This window comes from Oryzias melastigma, linkage group LG6 (assembly GCF_002922805.2).
Source record: "Oryzias melastigma strain HK-1 linkage group LG6, ASM292280v2, whole genome shotgun sequence".
In the NCBI taxonomy this organism is placed as follows: Eukaryota; Metazoa; Chordata; class Actinopteri; order Beloniformes; family Adrianichthyidae; genus Oryzias; species Oryzias melastigma.
In genome coordinates this window covers 7,788,236-7,800,790 of record NC_050517.1, presented here as the reverse complement: position 1 = coordinate 7,800,790, position 12,555 = coordinate 7,788,236, and the positions used below count along the sequence as shown (strand labels likewise).

At 43.7% G+C, this 12,555-nt stretch overlaps 1 protein-coding gene across 1 annotated transcript; it reads right to left on the bottom strand.

Moving 5' to 3' along the window:
• Positions 1-41: 41 nt before the first annotated feature.
• Positions 42-8,131, bottom strand: gpia (glucose-6-phosphate isomerase a). The gene is made up of 18 exons (XM_024264256.2): positions 7,922-8,131; positions 7,161-7,251; positions 6,922-6,990; positions 6,731-6,850; positions 6,579-6,662; positions 6,059-6,205; positions 5,791-5,862; positions 3,757-3,801; positions 3,400-3,453; positions 2,106-2,166; positions 1,988-2,031; positions 1,653-1,805; positions 1,278-1,407; positions 941-1,017; positions 701-829; positions 555-630; positions 380-446; positions 42-311 (listed from the first exon to the last, which is right to left on the bottom strand). Exons 1-18 carry the CDS (start codon positions 8,038-8,040, stop codon positions 188-190), a joined length of 1,662 nt encoding a protein of 553 aa, XP_024120024.1. The 5' UTR covers positions 8,041-8,131; the 3' UTR covers positions 42-187.
• Positions 8,132-12,555: the final 4,424 nt, after the last annotated feature.

The following is a 12,555-nucleotide window of genomic DNA, read 5'->3' as shown; positions in this document are numbered from 1 at the left end:
CAGGAACTTCCAAATCCTTAACCTTCAGTCACTGAGACAGCTTCAGTGGTCCACAGCTTTTATTTTGAAAAGTGTCAGAGGGGTGGAGGGAATGGTCACCTACAGTAACATGTGCACCAACACTGAAACGACAACACAGGCCAGACGACACAATCTCAGCAGCAGGACAGAACGGGGCGGGCCAGGCTCAGGCAAAGTTCTTCTTCAGGAAGTTGATGAGTCCGTTAGTGGACGAGTCGTGAGACGTCACCTCAGCGGCGTCCTGCAGCTCCGGCTCAATCTTCTTGGCGAGCTGCTTTCCAAGTTCCACCCTGGAGGAGAGGATCACATGACCACCCTGAACACAGAGCGCTTTAGGGTGGAGGCAGCAGAGACTCACCCCCACTGGTCATAGCTGTTGATGTTCCAGATGACGCCCTGCACGAAGATCTTATGCTCGTACATGGCTGCAGGAGAGACAGCAGGAAGTCAGCCATCACAATGACTCGACAATGACCATCTCCAAAAACCTGCACGCCACGTTTCAGCGAGCAGCTGACAGGACATTCACTCACCAACCAGAGCTCCCAGCATGAACGGGGTCAGCTTCTTGAAGACGATGGAGTTGCTGGGCTTGTTCCCTTGGAAAACCTGAGGGGAGGGTTGTAGGTGAGTTTCAACGATGGCTTCACACCACAGAAATCCCCTGACGGGGTCGGACCTTGTGTGGCAGCAGCTTCTCCAGAGCGTCCCCCTTCAGGCCTGCTGCCTCCAGCTCCCCGCGGGCCTCATCTGGTGTCTTTCCCTTCATCAGAGCCTCAGTCTGAGCCAGGAAGTTAGCCGTCAGAATCTACAACACAGCATCTGTTAGTGAACCACCAGGGGGCGCAGCTTCAGTCTGACAAACACAAAACTGGGTGAGAACCACAGAAACCAAAAGGTGAGCTGATGGGGGCGGTACCTTGTGATGCAGGTTGTTTCTGATAGGATGCTGAGACTGAGCAGGAATGAGGAAGTCTGCAGGAATCATCCGAGTGCCTGCAGAGTAAAGGTGTCAGGAGAGCAGAGCAACCACAGCAGCACTGTCCAACCTGCTCCTCCAGATCCACCACCTGTCAGCTCTCCAGCTGTTCCTGCACTTCTTGCTGCTGATTACCTGATCAGGTGTGCTCCATCAATCAGGAGACACCTGAGTCAGCAAATCCTCCCAAAGCAGTGCAGAGAGAACTGGAACAGCCGCGGTGGTAGATCTCCAGGACCAGGGTGGGGCTGCCCAGAAGAACCAGAGCACAACCGACCTTGGTGGATGAGCTGGTAGAAGGCGTGCTGCCCATTGGTGCCCGGCTCTCCCCACACGATTGGTCCAGTATGGTGTTTAACACGACTGCCTTCTTTGGAGATGTACTTCCCGTTAGACTCCATGTCTCCCTGAAAAGCACACAGGTGAGTATAAGCAGGTTAAAACGGAGGACGCAGCATTGACCATCAAAGAAAAAAAACATCCAAATCCCAGAAGAAACATCACACGCTGCGTTTGAAGTCAAGTTCTAAAATTCTTCAAGGTATGTGGTTAACAACTGGTACCATATTCACACTGTCCTGAAAACAGTAAATGACCATGTTCACATCAAGAACTGGACCTGAAGCTCAGACATGATGCCCCTCCCACTGACCTGCTGGAAATAGGCGGCGAAGCGGTGCATGTACTGGTCATAGGGCAGCATGGCGTGGGTCTCCGCCTGGAAGAAGTTGATGTACCAGACACCGAGAAGAGCCAGAAGAACCGGGACGTTCTGGTCCAGAGGGGCGCTGCAGAAGTGGTTATCCTACAGACCAGAGGAGACGTGGGTGTTTAAGCCTCCCCTTACTCACAAACTAACCAGAAATTGGGTAACAATCTATGGTGGTTTATATTACTGGAAACAAAAACTGAAAAGGATGCAGAAAGTGTATTTGAACCGGCATCTTGACATGTGAATCAGAGGCGGGGGGTTCAGAGAAGTCCTACCATCCAATGAGCTCCTGCCAGCAGCTGCTCGAAGTTATTGAAGCCTGAAACAAACAACAGAGTTCTTCTGAGCACCGATTGGCTGGAGTTTCTACAAGGACATGGATCAGGGACGCACCTATGTGCAGAGCGATGGACAAACCGATGGCCGACCACAGAGAGTACCGACCTCCAACCCACTGAGGATGAGCAAACAACCTGTCAGAGCACGGCTGAGCCTCCATCTGTGACTCACTACTACAGCCAAGCAAAAAGTATTCAGTCACCAATTCTGTGAGTTGCCTCCCTTAAAAAGACAGGTCTGTAATGTTCACAATAGGTACACCTCAACTATGAATTGGCTGTGCAGTGGTGTAGTGGTTATTATCGCCTCATAGTGAGGAGGTCCTGGTTCAAATCCCAGCTGTGTTCTCCATGTGCACAGTTTGCATGTGGAGCATACTGGTTAAAGTCCAAAAACATAAATATAAAAACTAAAAAGAAACTTGTTTAATTCCTGTAAATATAGCCAAAAACTGTGTGCTGCCCCCTACAGGTTGAAACAATGTATTGCAGTTGAATTTTGTGATGGTCAACTGGTGTAAATCCCAGACGTTCCGTATCATCATGCTCAGCAACTCTAGTATATGAGCCCCACCATCTTTGATTCTGTTACTGAGTCACATTTTTCAAATCCTGGCTGAGAGTGGAATCAGCCACCAGCTGTCCTGTTTGGTTACCCTTTAAACAGTCAGACTGCAACCTCTCCGCCATGACACCAGGAACGAGATTGTAGACCTGAACCAGATTGGAATGAACAATCTACAATCAACAAGCAGCTTAAAGAGACAGAACAACTGATTTGTATCAAGGAGAGGAAGAAAATAACACATTTTTAAACCTCATTCCATCAGTGAGATCATTGAGAATAAAATGTGTCTGGATCTTCCTGTATAACAAAGATTCCAAACACATTGCCATGGCAACCAAGGAGTGATTATGTAAAAGGCTGTTCAAGGTTTTGGAGTGTTCTAGCCATTTTCTGGACCTCAATCCGATTGAGAATCTGTGGAGGGAGAATTGACGAAACTATCAAAAACGATTCAAACCTGATTTAGACCTACTGGAAACCTTTGACCTCTGACATTAAAAGCTGGGGTTGCATACAGTGTTGAGGTGAACTTAACAATGGGATGTCCTGAATTCTTAACATTCTGCCTCTCACAGTTGAAGTGTTTCCATGATGAACATTACAGACCCAGCTCAGCTTTTTCGGTGGGACCACTTTCAGAATCAGTGAGTGAAAAATACAGTCCTGTTCCACAGTGGAACCAGCAGGACTGTCGGCATCAGTGAACCACTTGAAGCACTGATGTGGTTCTGCTTCATGAGCCTGTCCCCTCATCACAAACATTCACGGCTGACTCACTTACATCCCAGAACTCGAACATGTTCTCTGTGTCGATGCCAAAGTCTTTCACTTTGACCTGTGGAACAGAAGGCCAGATGTTAGTTCCATCCTGCAGAGACGACATCGGAACTTTTCTGTTCCATCCTCTACATGAGTGGTCCCCAATCCCCAGACTGGTACGTGGGTCAATCGGTACAGGCCTTACAGTAAGAATGCATTATAGATCCATCATTAAAGTTTCCTGTTTGTGCTGCTATATCCCAACTTATGTGAAAAGTGTGTTTATAACTAAACAGGTTTAAGCAAAACCCGGCCTTACAAACCAGAGTTCACTCTGGTCAGCTGACTGCAGCAGCAGCAGAGCACAGCTGGTACTTACTGAATTGGTGGACAGCGCCACAAAGTGCTTGGCAACAGCAGATTTCTGTGGAAAACGAGAAGAGACATCAGGCCATCAACACCAGATCAGAGGACGTATTTAAAACAATGTCACTCTCACAACACAAGGAAAAAGAGACGGGGTGAACTCCCACAAATGGCCTAAAGCACATGTGTCAAAGTTAAGGCCCGGGGGGGGGGGGGTGCTCATTTTCAACTTGTATAATTTTGACAAAAAATATTTTTGTGGATGGTAAAATATTTAAAGTTACTTAAGGTTTAAGTTGGCTTATTGCGTAATAATATTCATGTATTTTTATTATTCTTAATTATGTTAAAAAGTTACCGTTTTAAAAATTGGTATTCTGCTTGTTTTTTTGCCACTTATTGAGATTTTTTAGGCTATTTTAGAGTTTAGCTAATATTTAATCTACATGCTAGCTGTTTTGGCTAATTTAGTTTTTTTAGGATATTTTGAAGTTTAGCTATTTTTTAGCAACATGCTAACTATTTTGGCTAACCAAAGTTTTTTTTTTTTGTGGCCATTTTGGGATTTAGCTAATATTTTAGCTGGCTAACCACTATACCATTTTCAGCTATCACTCTACCACAAGCTCAGTTGCCTTGTGGTAGAGTGTCCGCCCTGAGATTGGAAGGTCGTGTGTTCAAATCCTGGCCGAGTCGTACCAAAGACTCTAAAAATGGGACTCAGTGCCTCCCTGCTTGACACTCAGCACTAAGGAGTTGGACTGGGGGGTTCAACCACCAAATGGTTCCCAAGCGCGCCTGTGTCTGCAGCTCACCACTCCCCCAGGGGATGGGTCAAATGCGGAGAACAAATTTCACACACCAAGGTGCGTGACAAATAGTGGGACTTTAACTTTAACTTTATTTCAGCATCTTCAGCTATCAGCACTAGCATCTCCAGCAGCCAAATTCAGCTTACAGCATTCACACTAGCATTATAATGCTATACATCTATAGTTCATAATTATGTTAAAAAGTTATGGTTTTAAAGTTATAAAAATGTGGTTTAGAGTGTTCAATAAATTTTGATCCTGTTCGGCCCGCGAGCTCAGGTGTGTTTTGGATTTTGGCCTCTTGTTCGATTGAGTTTGACACCCCTGGTCTAATACTATCTCATTAAAGCAAATCCATTAATAATGAATTCTTACAAGTATCTTTTCTGAGCATTGAGACTTACTTGAACTCAACTTACTTAAACCTGTAAATTTATAATTGTATATACAGTGGGGCAAAAAAGGATTTAGTCAGCCACGAATTGTACAAGATCTCCCACTTAAAAAGATAAGAGAGGGTTGTAATTTATCAAAGATACACCTTAACTATGAGAGACAAAACGAGAAAAAAAAAAATCCCGAAAAATCACATTGTCTGATTTTTAAATTTATTTGTAAATTATGGAGGCAATAAATATTTGGTCAATAACTTAAGTTCATCTCAGTAGTTTGTGATATACCCTTTGTTGCCAATAACAATAATCAAACGTTTTCTGTAAGTTTTCACAAGGATTTCATAAACTGTTGCTGGTATTTTGGTCCACTCCTCCATGCAGATCCCCTCTAGAGCAGTGATGTTTTGGGGCTATCGCTAGGCAACACGGACTTAAGGATCATTTTACAGAAGTTAGAGGTCTGTGAGAGCCATAAATCTTGCTTGTTTGTAGGTGACCAAATACACCAAAATTTACTAATAAATTCTTTAGAAATCAGACAATGTATTTTTTTCTCTTATAATTGATGTATACCATTGATGGAAATCACAGGCCTCTCTCTTTTTTTTAAGCGAGAGAACTTGCATAATTGGTGGCTGGCTAAATACTTTTTTGCCCCACATGTCTTTCCATTCTGTTTGTTTTTATTTTGGGTTTAATAATCTTTATACATGTCCTCCATTAGAAAATGCAACTAGAACATGTTAAAAACACCACTTTCATTGGAGTGGGCCTTTAAAACACGCCACCAATAATACTCTTTTATATAAACACAATTGTCACCATCTGAGGTCTACTTACATCACCAGCCGTTTGCAGGAACCAGTCTTTGGCTGACTCAGCGTTGGTGATGGTCTCCTGGGTGGTGAAGGTCTAAAACCAGTCCAAAAACAGTCAGACAAATAAAACCACAAATACTGGAGCTTTGGAATTGAGGTTCTGAAAAGTTTGGACACTCAGCAGAGATTCTGTATTATGGAGAAAGCATTGTCAAAAGATAGCTCACAGAATTCTACAGAACCAGCTGAAACCCAGGTGGCACCATGTGTGGAAGTGTTTGAGTACGCACCTTTGATGCAATGATGAAGAGCGTGGTCTCTGGGTTGAGCCGCGCCAGTGTTTTAGCCATGTGAGTGCCATCGATGTTGGAGACGAACCAGACGTTTGGACCTTCTGCTGAGTATGGCTTCAGAGCTTCAGTCACCATCAGAGGTCCCTGAATGCATTGATATTAAAAAAAACTGAAGTTGATTGCTGAAAATGCTGGAGCTGATAGCCAGCTAAAATATTAGCTAGATGAAAAATTAGCCTAAAAAGCAAACAAAAAAACTATTTAGGTTAGTCCAACAGCTAGCATGTAGCTGAAATATTAGCTAAACTACTAAATAGCCTAAAAATCTTAGTAAATGCCAAAATAATCCAAAAAGTTAGTATAAAGCCAAATTTAAAAACTTTAAAACCGCAACTTATTAACATAACTATAAATACAAAGGCAGAAATATTATTCCATGATAATGGAATAATATTAATAAGAATAAAATAAAATGGTGTGGAGGGCCCCCGGGCCTTGACTTTGACACGTGTCTTACCAGGTCTGAACCTCCGATCCCGATGTTGACCACGTCAGTGATGCTTTTACCGCTGAAGCCCTTCCACTCTCCACTGCGCACTTTCTGCAAAGCATGTCAGCGTCAGAACACGCCCCCAGATCCCTCATTGGTCAGCTTTCCTGACGACTGACCTGGCAAAAGGCCTTCATCTTGCCCAACACCTGGTTCACGTCAGGCATCACATCTTTACCGTCTACAAGAATCGGCGTGTTGGAGCGGTTCCGCAGAGCGATGTGGAGCACAGCCCGGCCCTGCAGACACAGACACTGGCGTGAGGCACGCCCTGCTCACGCGTGGGAGCGTGGTGATGGTTAGCCTGTACCTCTGTGAAGTTGATCTTCTCTCCGCTGAACATCTTGTCCCTGGCCGCCTCCACCCCCCTGGACTTGGCCTAAGCACAGAAACAGCAGGTTTTCACAGAGGAACCGCTCATGTCGACATGCTTTTTGACCCAACACGCTTCCTGTGTCAACATCAGCTGTTGTAACCCTGCTGGAGCAACCGTTTATCGCCGTCTCCCCTGATAGGGCACGTCGTGAACCGTGTGTGTGTCGTTCTCACCAGGGCGAGCAGCATGGCCATCACGTCCTGGTTGATGAGGTTCTTTGAGAAGTCCAGTAGGAGGTCTCCATCGTCCGTCGCCAGGGTGAGGCTGCAGGAGAGGAAGCAGCTTCAGTTTCTGACAGCCTGACTCCAAAGGTCAGGGCTCCTCTGTTGGGCAGGAGGGTGGGGGTTCGAATTCTGCTGCAGTTTGTGAGCAGAACCGAGCCATGGTGTGGGTTTCGACGCTGGATGCAGGTTCTGGTTGGAGAAACTGCATCCAGCTAGTAGATCTTTATTGCTTCGTACCGCGCACGCGCGATCTAGTGCCATTCCCCTCCCCATTCAACAGGTCTGGACAACTGTCAAAACGGTCAACTGTGCGCGAGGCGCGTGAGCGCTGCGGCAGTCGGGAGATTTTGCGCAGAAATGTTGACTAAATAAAGCTAACGCTGTTTAGCCTTAACGCGGAAACGAGACCAACTCTGTCCGATAATGGACGCCGTGACATTAGCAAGCAAGCTAGCGTTAGCCTCAATTCGTGTACGTGACAAGACAGCACGCGCGCTGCTGGCTGAACCGGGCTCGCCGTGGGGGCGTGATGGTGTCCAGACGGACAGGTGGGGACGCCGCAGCTGTCACGTGACCACGGCAAACGGCCCCGGAGAAAACGTGACCTTGCGGCTGACAGGAGAGGGCAACAACCGGAACTTACGGAGCCAACGAGCGAAGCTGAGGCGTGATGGTGAGGACGGGAGTCATCCGCCCCCCAGAACACCCACCTGAACTTGGAGAAGCGCTGCGGGTCCTTGTCGAACATCTCCCTCATGTTCAGGCTGCCGCTGTTGGCGCGGAACCAGTCCTGCAGCTTCTGGAAGTTCGGGTCATCCGTGAGGGCCATGATGTCTGCGGGAGCGGAGCTGCGGGACGACCTTCTCTGTTCAGCAGACGGAGAACTGCTGGGAAGACGGCGTCACGCCGGACTGTTGGTCCGACCCCAGCGAACCAATCAGAAAGCAGGAGATGCGCTGACTCCGCCCTCTGCCGCACAGAGAGCGTGCGCTCTCGGCTCTGCTGTGATTACAGCCAATCACAGCAGAGCCGTTTCACTGTGAAGAACAGAACTGAAGCTGGTTCCTGAGAGGAGATGAACGTGCACACGCTCACGAACCAACTTCAGCTATGATCGGAGTTCTGGACAAACCAGAACCGAGAGTTAAAATCTCCTGACTAACATTTAAACTTGAACCATTCCAGCTCTATCTAGTCTCTCATGAGCCCATGTCAGGGGTGCAGCGGCGGTTGTATAAGTTTGGGGACCCCAGGCGAACAATAACAGGGGACCTCTGTACCGCGTGTGCTAATTGTTCCTTATAAAAATTCTGACTAAGACTTGAGTTAAATAACTTCTTTGCTGATACACTTTGAAACAGTATCAATGTGTAGAATCAAAATGCTTTCATACGCATCTAAAACTAAAATCGCATTTAAATGTTAAAAAAAATTATATTATTTTTGATTGGAATAAAAACATTAACATTTTGGAATGAACTAATATTCAACAGTTTTCTGTCTTTTCTTTACTCTTTTTCTTTAAAAGACTAATAAGCAAATAAGCAAAAATACTTGAATAAAGAAACAAAACAGTGTGTATTTTGTGTGTTTGTTTGAAATGCATTTTTGATCAGTATACCACCAGGTGGCTGGATACCATAGCAAGCCTATCCAAGGAGTTCCCACTAAAGCCAGTGTGGGCAAACACAGGTGGGGCCACCATGGAAACTGCGAACAAACCCATTTGGGGCCCAAATTTTCTGCCCACTTTTAAACTATATGGGGCTCACTTGGTCTGCTGGCTGGGATTTTATTTGCTTTTATGTAAAAGTGCTTTGAGTGTCAAAAGAATGAAAGGCGCTAAACAAATAAATAAAGTTTAACCCTTTAACACCGGAGCTCCAGTGTTTATGTTCTTTGATTTACTGAAGCTTCTCAACCGTTAACACGATCAACATAACTCCGGCAAAGTGACAAAAGCCACAGCACAATGGAAATCATTACCATTGACATGAATTGAGATGGACAAAACAAGTCACCTATAGAAAATGCCTAACTTGGAGTTCCAATGAAATTAAATCAATTCAGCCGCCATTTTTTGATTTTCCCATTTTGGGACCAGACAAAGTTAGTAAGCAGTGATTGGTCTGAGAATCTGTTAATCAAACGCTTTGAACATTTAAAGTTGGGCCAGCAGGCACTTGCTGTTTTTTGATTGGCTAGTTTATAACTTGAATAACTTATGATAAAGAAACTATACACCATGAAAAAAAAGGGGAGTTAGCAAGAACACATTAAAAAGAGACACCAGAAAAAGGATGGTTATTCTGACAGACAGAGTGACTGAGGAATAGCTGTTTATTTTCAATACAGGTCTGACGTTTTGGTTTTGTGGGACCAGCAGGTACTTCCTATTTGGAACGCATGGGGGGGAGGGGATGATCAGTCCAGTTCTCTCCATGTACTGTCTATGATTTTTACCAAAATTACTGTCAATTTGTCAGTTTTTCACACCATTAATACCTGTTTAGCTTATCGTAGATGGCATGTGTCTCGTCTGGTAGTCTCCATTAATATTGAACACCTAGAAAACAGCCACAGTCTCTTGGCATATTAAGCAGACACTGTCAACTTTACTACATTTTTTAAAGTTGACATTCTAGAAATGAGCAAGAACGTTTCACAAAAGGGTCTTACGACAGTGTTGCTACAAGTTTGTAACCTCTTAAAATGTAATTTTGCCGACCACATTCAAGAAATTGTACACAGTTTTGAGAAAATGCTAGAGGCCGCATGTTATTGATTCCATGAAAGGAATATATGGGCCAGTGGAAATATGAACATGGATAGCCTTTGGCCTACAGGCCGGACTTTGGACACGCCTGCAGCCTGTCCTATATCATCTATCTAAAATGAGCTCTTAGGTGTGCAGGACTCCTGGGTTATGCATCTAGAGGAACATGCTGTGGTGTTTGTGTAGATTGTAGATAATCAAGAACCAAGCCTTTTCCTGAGCATGTTGCAGTCTGTCAAATGACCTTAAAATTTAGAAATCTCTTGTTGACTCTCATGCTAAAAAATCTGAGTTTACACTCCAAATAAACATATTTACAGTCTGTGAAAGAAAAATATTTATTGTTTATCACTACCTTTTCTCTTCATGACAACAGTTTGTGTTGGTAGGGGGTTTGTGGGAGGACAAACTCTGGCCAACGAGGACATTCCTACTTCAGGCTTCATTTCTGCTGTTCAGAATTCTCTGGATGATACCAGAGATTATTTATCCACTGTTTCTCCTTTTTGCCAAAGTAGAAACGGTAATATTGGTGAACATAAATGAAAGTCTTTAAGGCATATATATATATATATATATATATATATATTAGGCAAAATTAGGACCTACTTTCTGCAGAGCTGCAGGAGTTCATTAGATATTTACCTCTGAGTTGTGGTTGTAGAAGTGACTGTTAGCATGGAGTTAGCCCGTTTCCCATCATAGATTTATTTACACACTCTCCTATTACCTCACAGCTCCTCACGACCCCAACCAAACATTACTGGTGCAACTAAAATGGCGAGCAATAGTTTTGAGCCAGGTGCCAGCTCAGGTCAGGAAACTAAAGACGTACATGGATCTATTTGTCTGAAAATAGATGCATCAGAATGGAGCTCGTGGTTTGCAGATTCTAACACCCAAGTCACTGCTATAAGCTTTTTCCAACTTCATTTTTTGTCAGCTCCTTATTCACCACGATTTGAATAAAGAAATACCCAAAAGTGAACTTCAAGCTTAATTTTTTTTTTATTTATGTTCTCCATCGTGAGGAAAATGCCACAAAAACACGATTATCCTTAGAGATGGTCTTAAATGACTCCGTCTGATGAGTCAGTCTGCATCACAGGAGCTCCACAGGACACCGTCCTTTCATCTTTTCTGTTCAGCCTCTCCAAATCTGACTTCATCTACAACTCAGACGGGCTGACAGACCCACCTGCAGAGGCTATCAGATAAGAGTTTTGTCTGCTGGTATGAAAACAACGCGCTCCGGATTAATGCCACCAAGTCAAATAAGATTATCATCAACTTCAGAAGGAAGATACCTCCTGGTTCACTGAACATCCTGAGAACAGACGTTGAGACAGTCAACTCGTATACATACCTGGGAGTTCACCTTCACGATAGACTGGAATGGGCGACTAACACTGACATCCTGTACATAAAGGGCCAGAGCCGACTGCACCTTCTAAGGAGACTGAGGTTCTTCAGATATGTTAAAAACTTTTTATGATGGTGTTGTTGCATCTGCAGTCTTCTGGCTTGAGAGCCACGTGGCTCATTGACCCCTACTTTGTGGCTCTCTGGTTAAAGGAAATAAAACATTTAATAACTGTAAAAAGTAAATAGTAAAGTAAAAAGAATAAAACTTGATTTGACTAATTTACAAACAGCTGAAAGACATTACCTATCAGAAGCTCTTTGACAGATTTTTGAGTACTGGATTTTCTATTTTTAAACAAATTCAAGGATTTTAGGTGTTTGTAAAAAATTGTCACAGAATTATCTCTGATAAATTCATTAGATTTGCACATTTTTGCCTGAAAATTGAAAATGAAATGATTTGCTGCATTGAGATGATCCTATATGACACAGGATGTCTTTTATTTTGAAAGGAAGTCATGTGCAATCTCTGACAAAAATGATAAACTATTTCCAGTTTTGAAAAAAAAAGTTTGTTTATAGTTATAATAGTAACATTAATTAAACACTTAATTAAAAAAAATAAGTGTCTTATTTTCCTAAAAAGTGAGTGAGACTTTTCGACTCCTTTTGGGATGTTGTCAGTGAGAAATTGACCCAAATGGCTCTTTAAGTGTTGAAGGTTGCAGATCCCTGATCTGTTTACCAGTACGCCTGATCATGGAGGACATCAAACATAAACAGTGCTGCAGGCAGAGACACAAACGCAGCATTATGTATGTACTAGGGCTGCCGCAATTAGATGACTAATCAACGATTAATCGACTATTAAAATAGTCGACGACTAATTTAATAGTCGATTAGTTGTTACTTTATATCATATTCAGTCAGAGTGTAGTCAAGTTGAACAAAGTTGTGAGCGTTCAGAACAAAAAAAAATACTTTTTTCATAATTTGAGACAGTGAGTCCAAAACTTCATCATTTGTGAAGAATAGTTATAAAACTGATATTAAATTGTTACGTCATCTTAAGGGGCGGGGCACCTGTCAAAACGAGTTTGATGGGTGGTGTAGGGTCAAAGGTCACCTGTCAAAACGAGTTTGATGGATGGTGTAGGGTCAAAGGTCACCTGTCAAAATGAGTTTGATGGAAAGTATATTCCT

What these genes read in the sequence shown, in the direction of transcription:
- gpia (XM_024264256.2), bottom strand. Translation starts at nt 8,040, where the DNA reads ATGGCCCTCACGGATGACCCGAACTTCCAGAAGCTGCAGGACTGGTTC. An exon ending in CAGCGCTTCTCCAAGTTCAG is followed by an intron (nt 7,252 to 7,921) that starts GTGGGTGTTCTG and finishes CCTCTCCTGCAG; the next exon opens with CCTCACCCTGGCGACGGACG. An exon ending in TGGCGCTGTCCACCAATTCA is followed by an intron (nt 3,454 to 3,756) that starts GTAAGTACCAGC and finishes TCTGTTCCACAG; the next exon opens with GTCAAAGTGAAAGACTTTGG.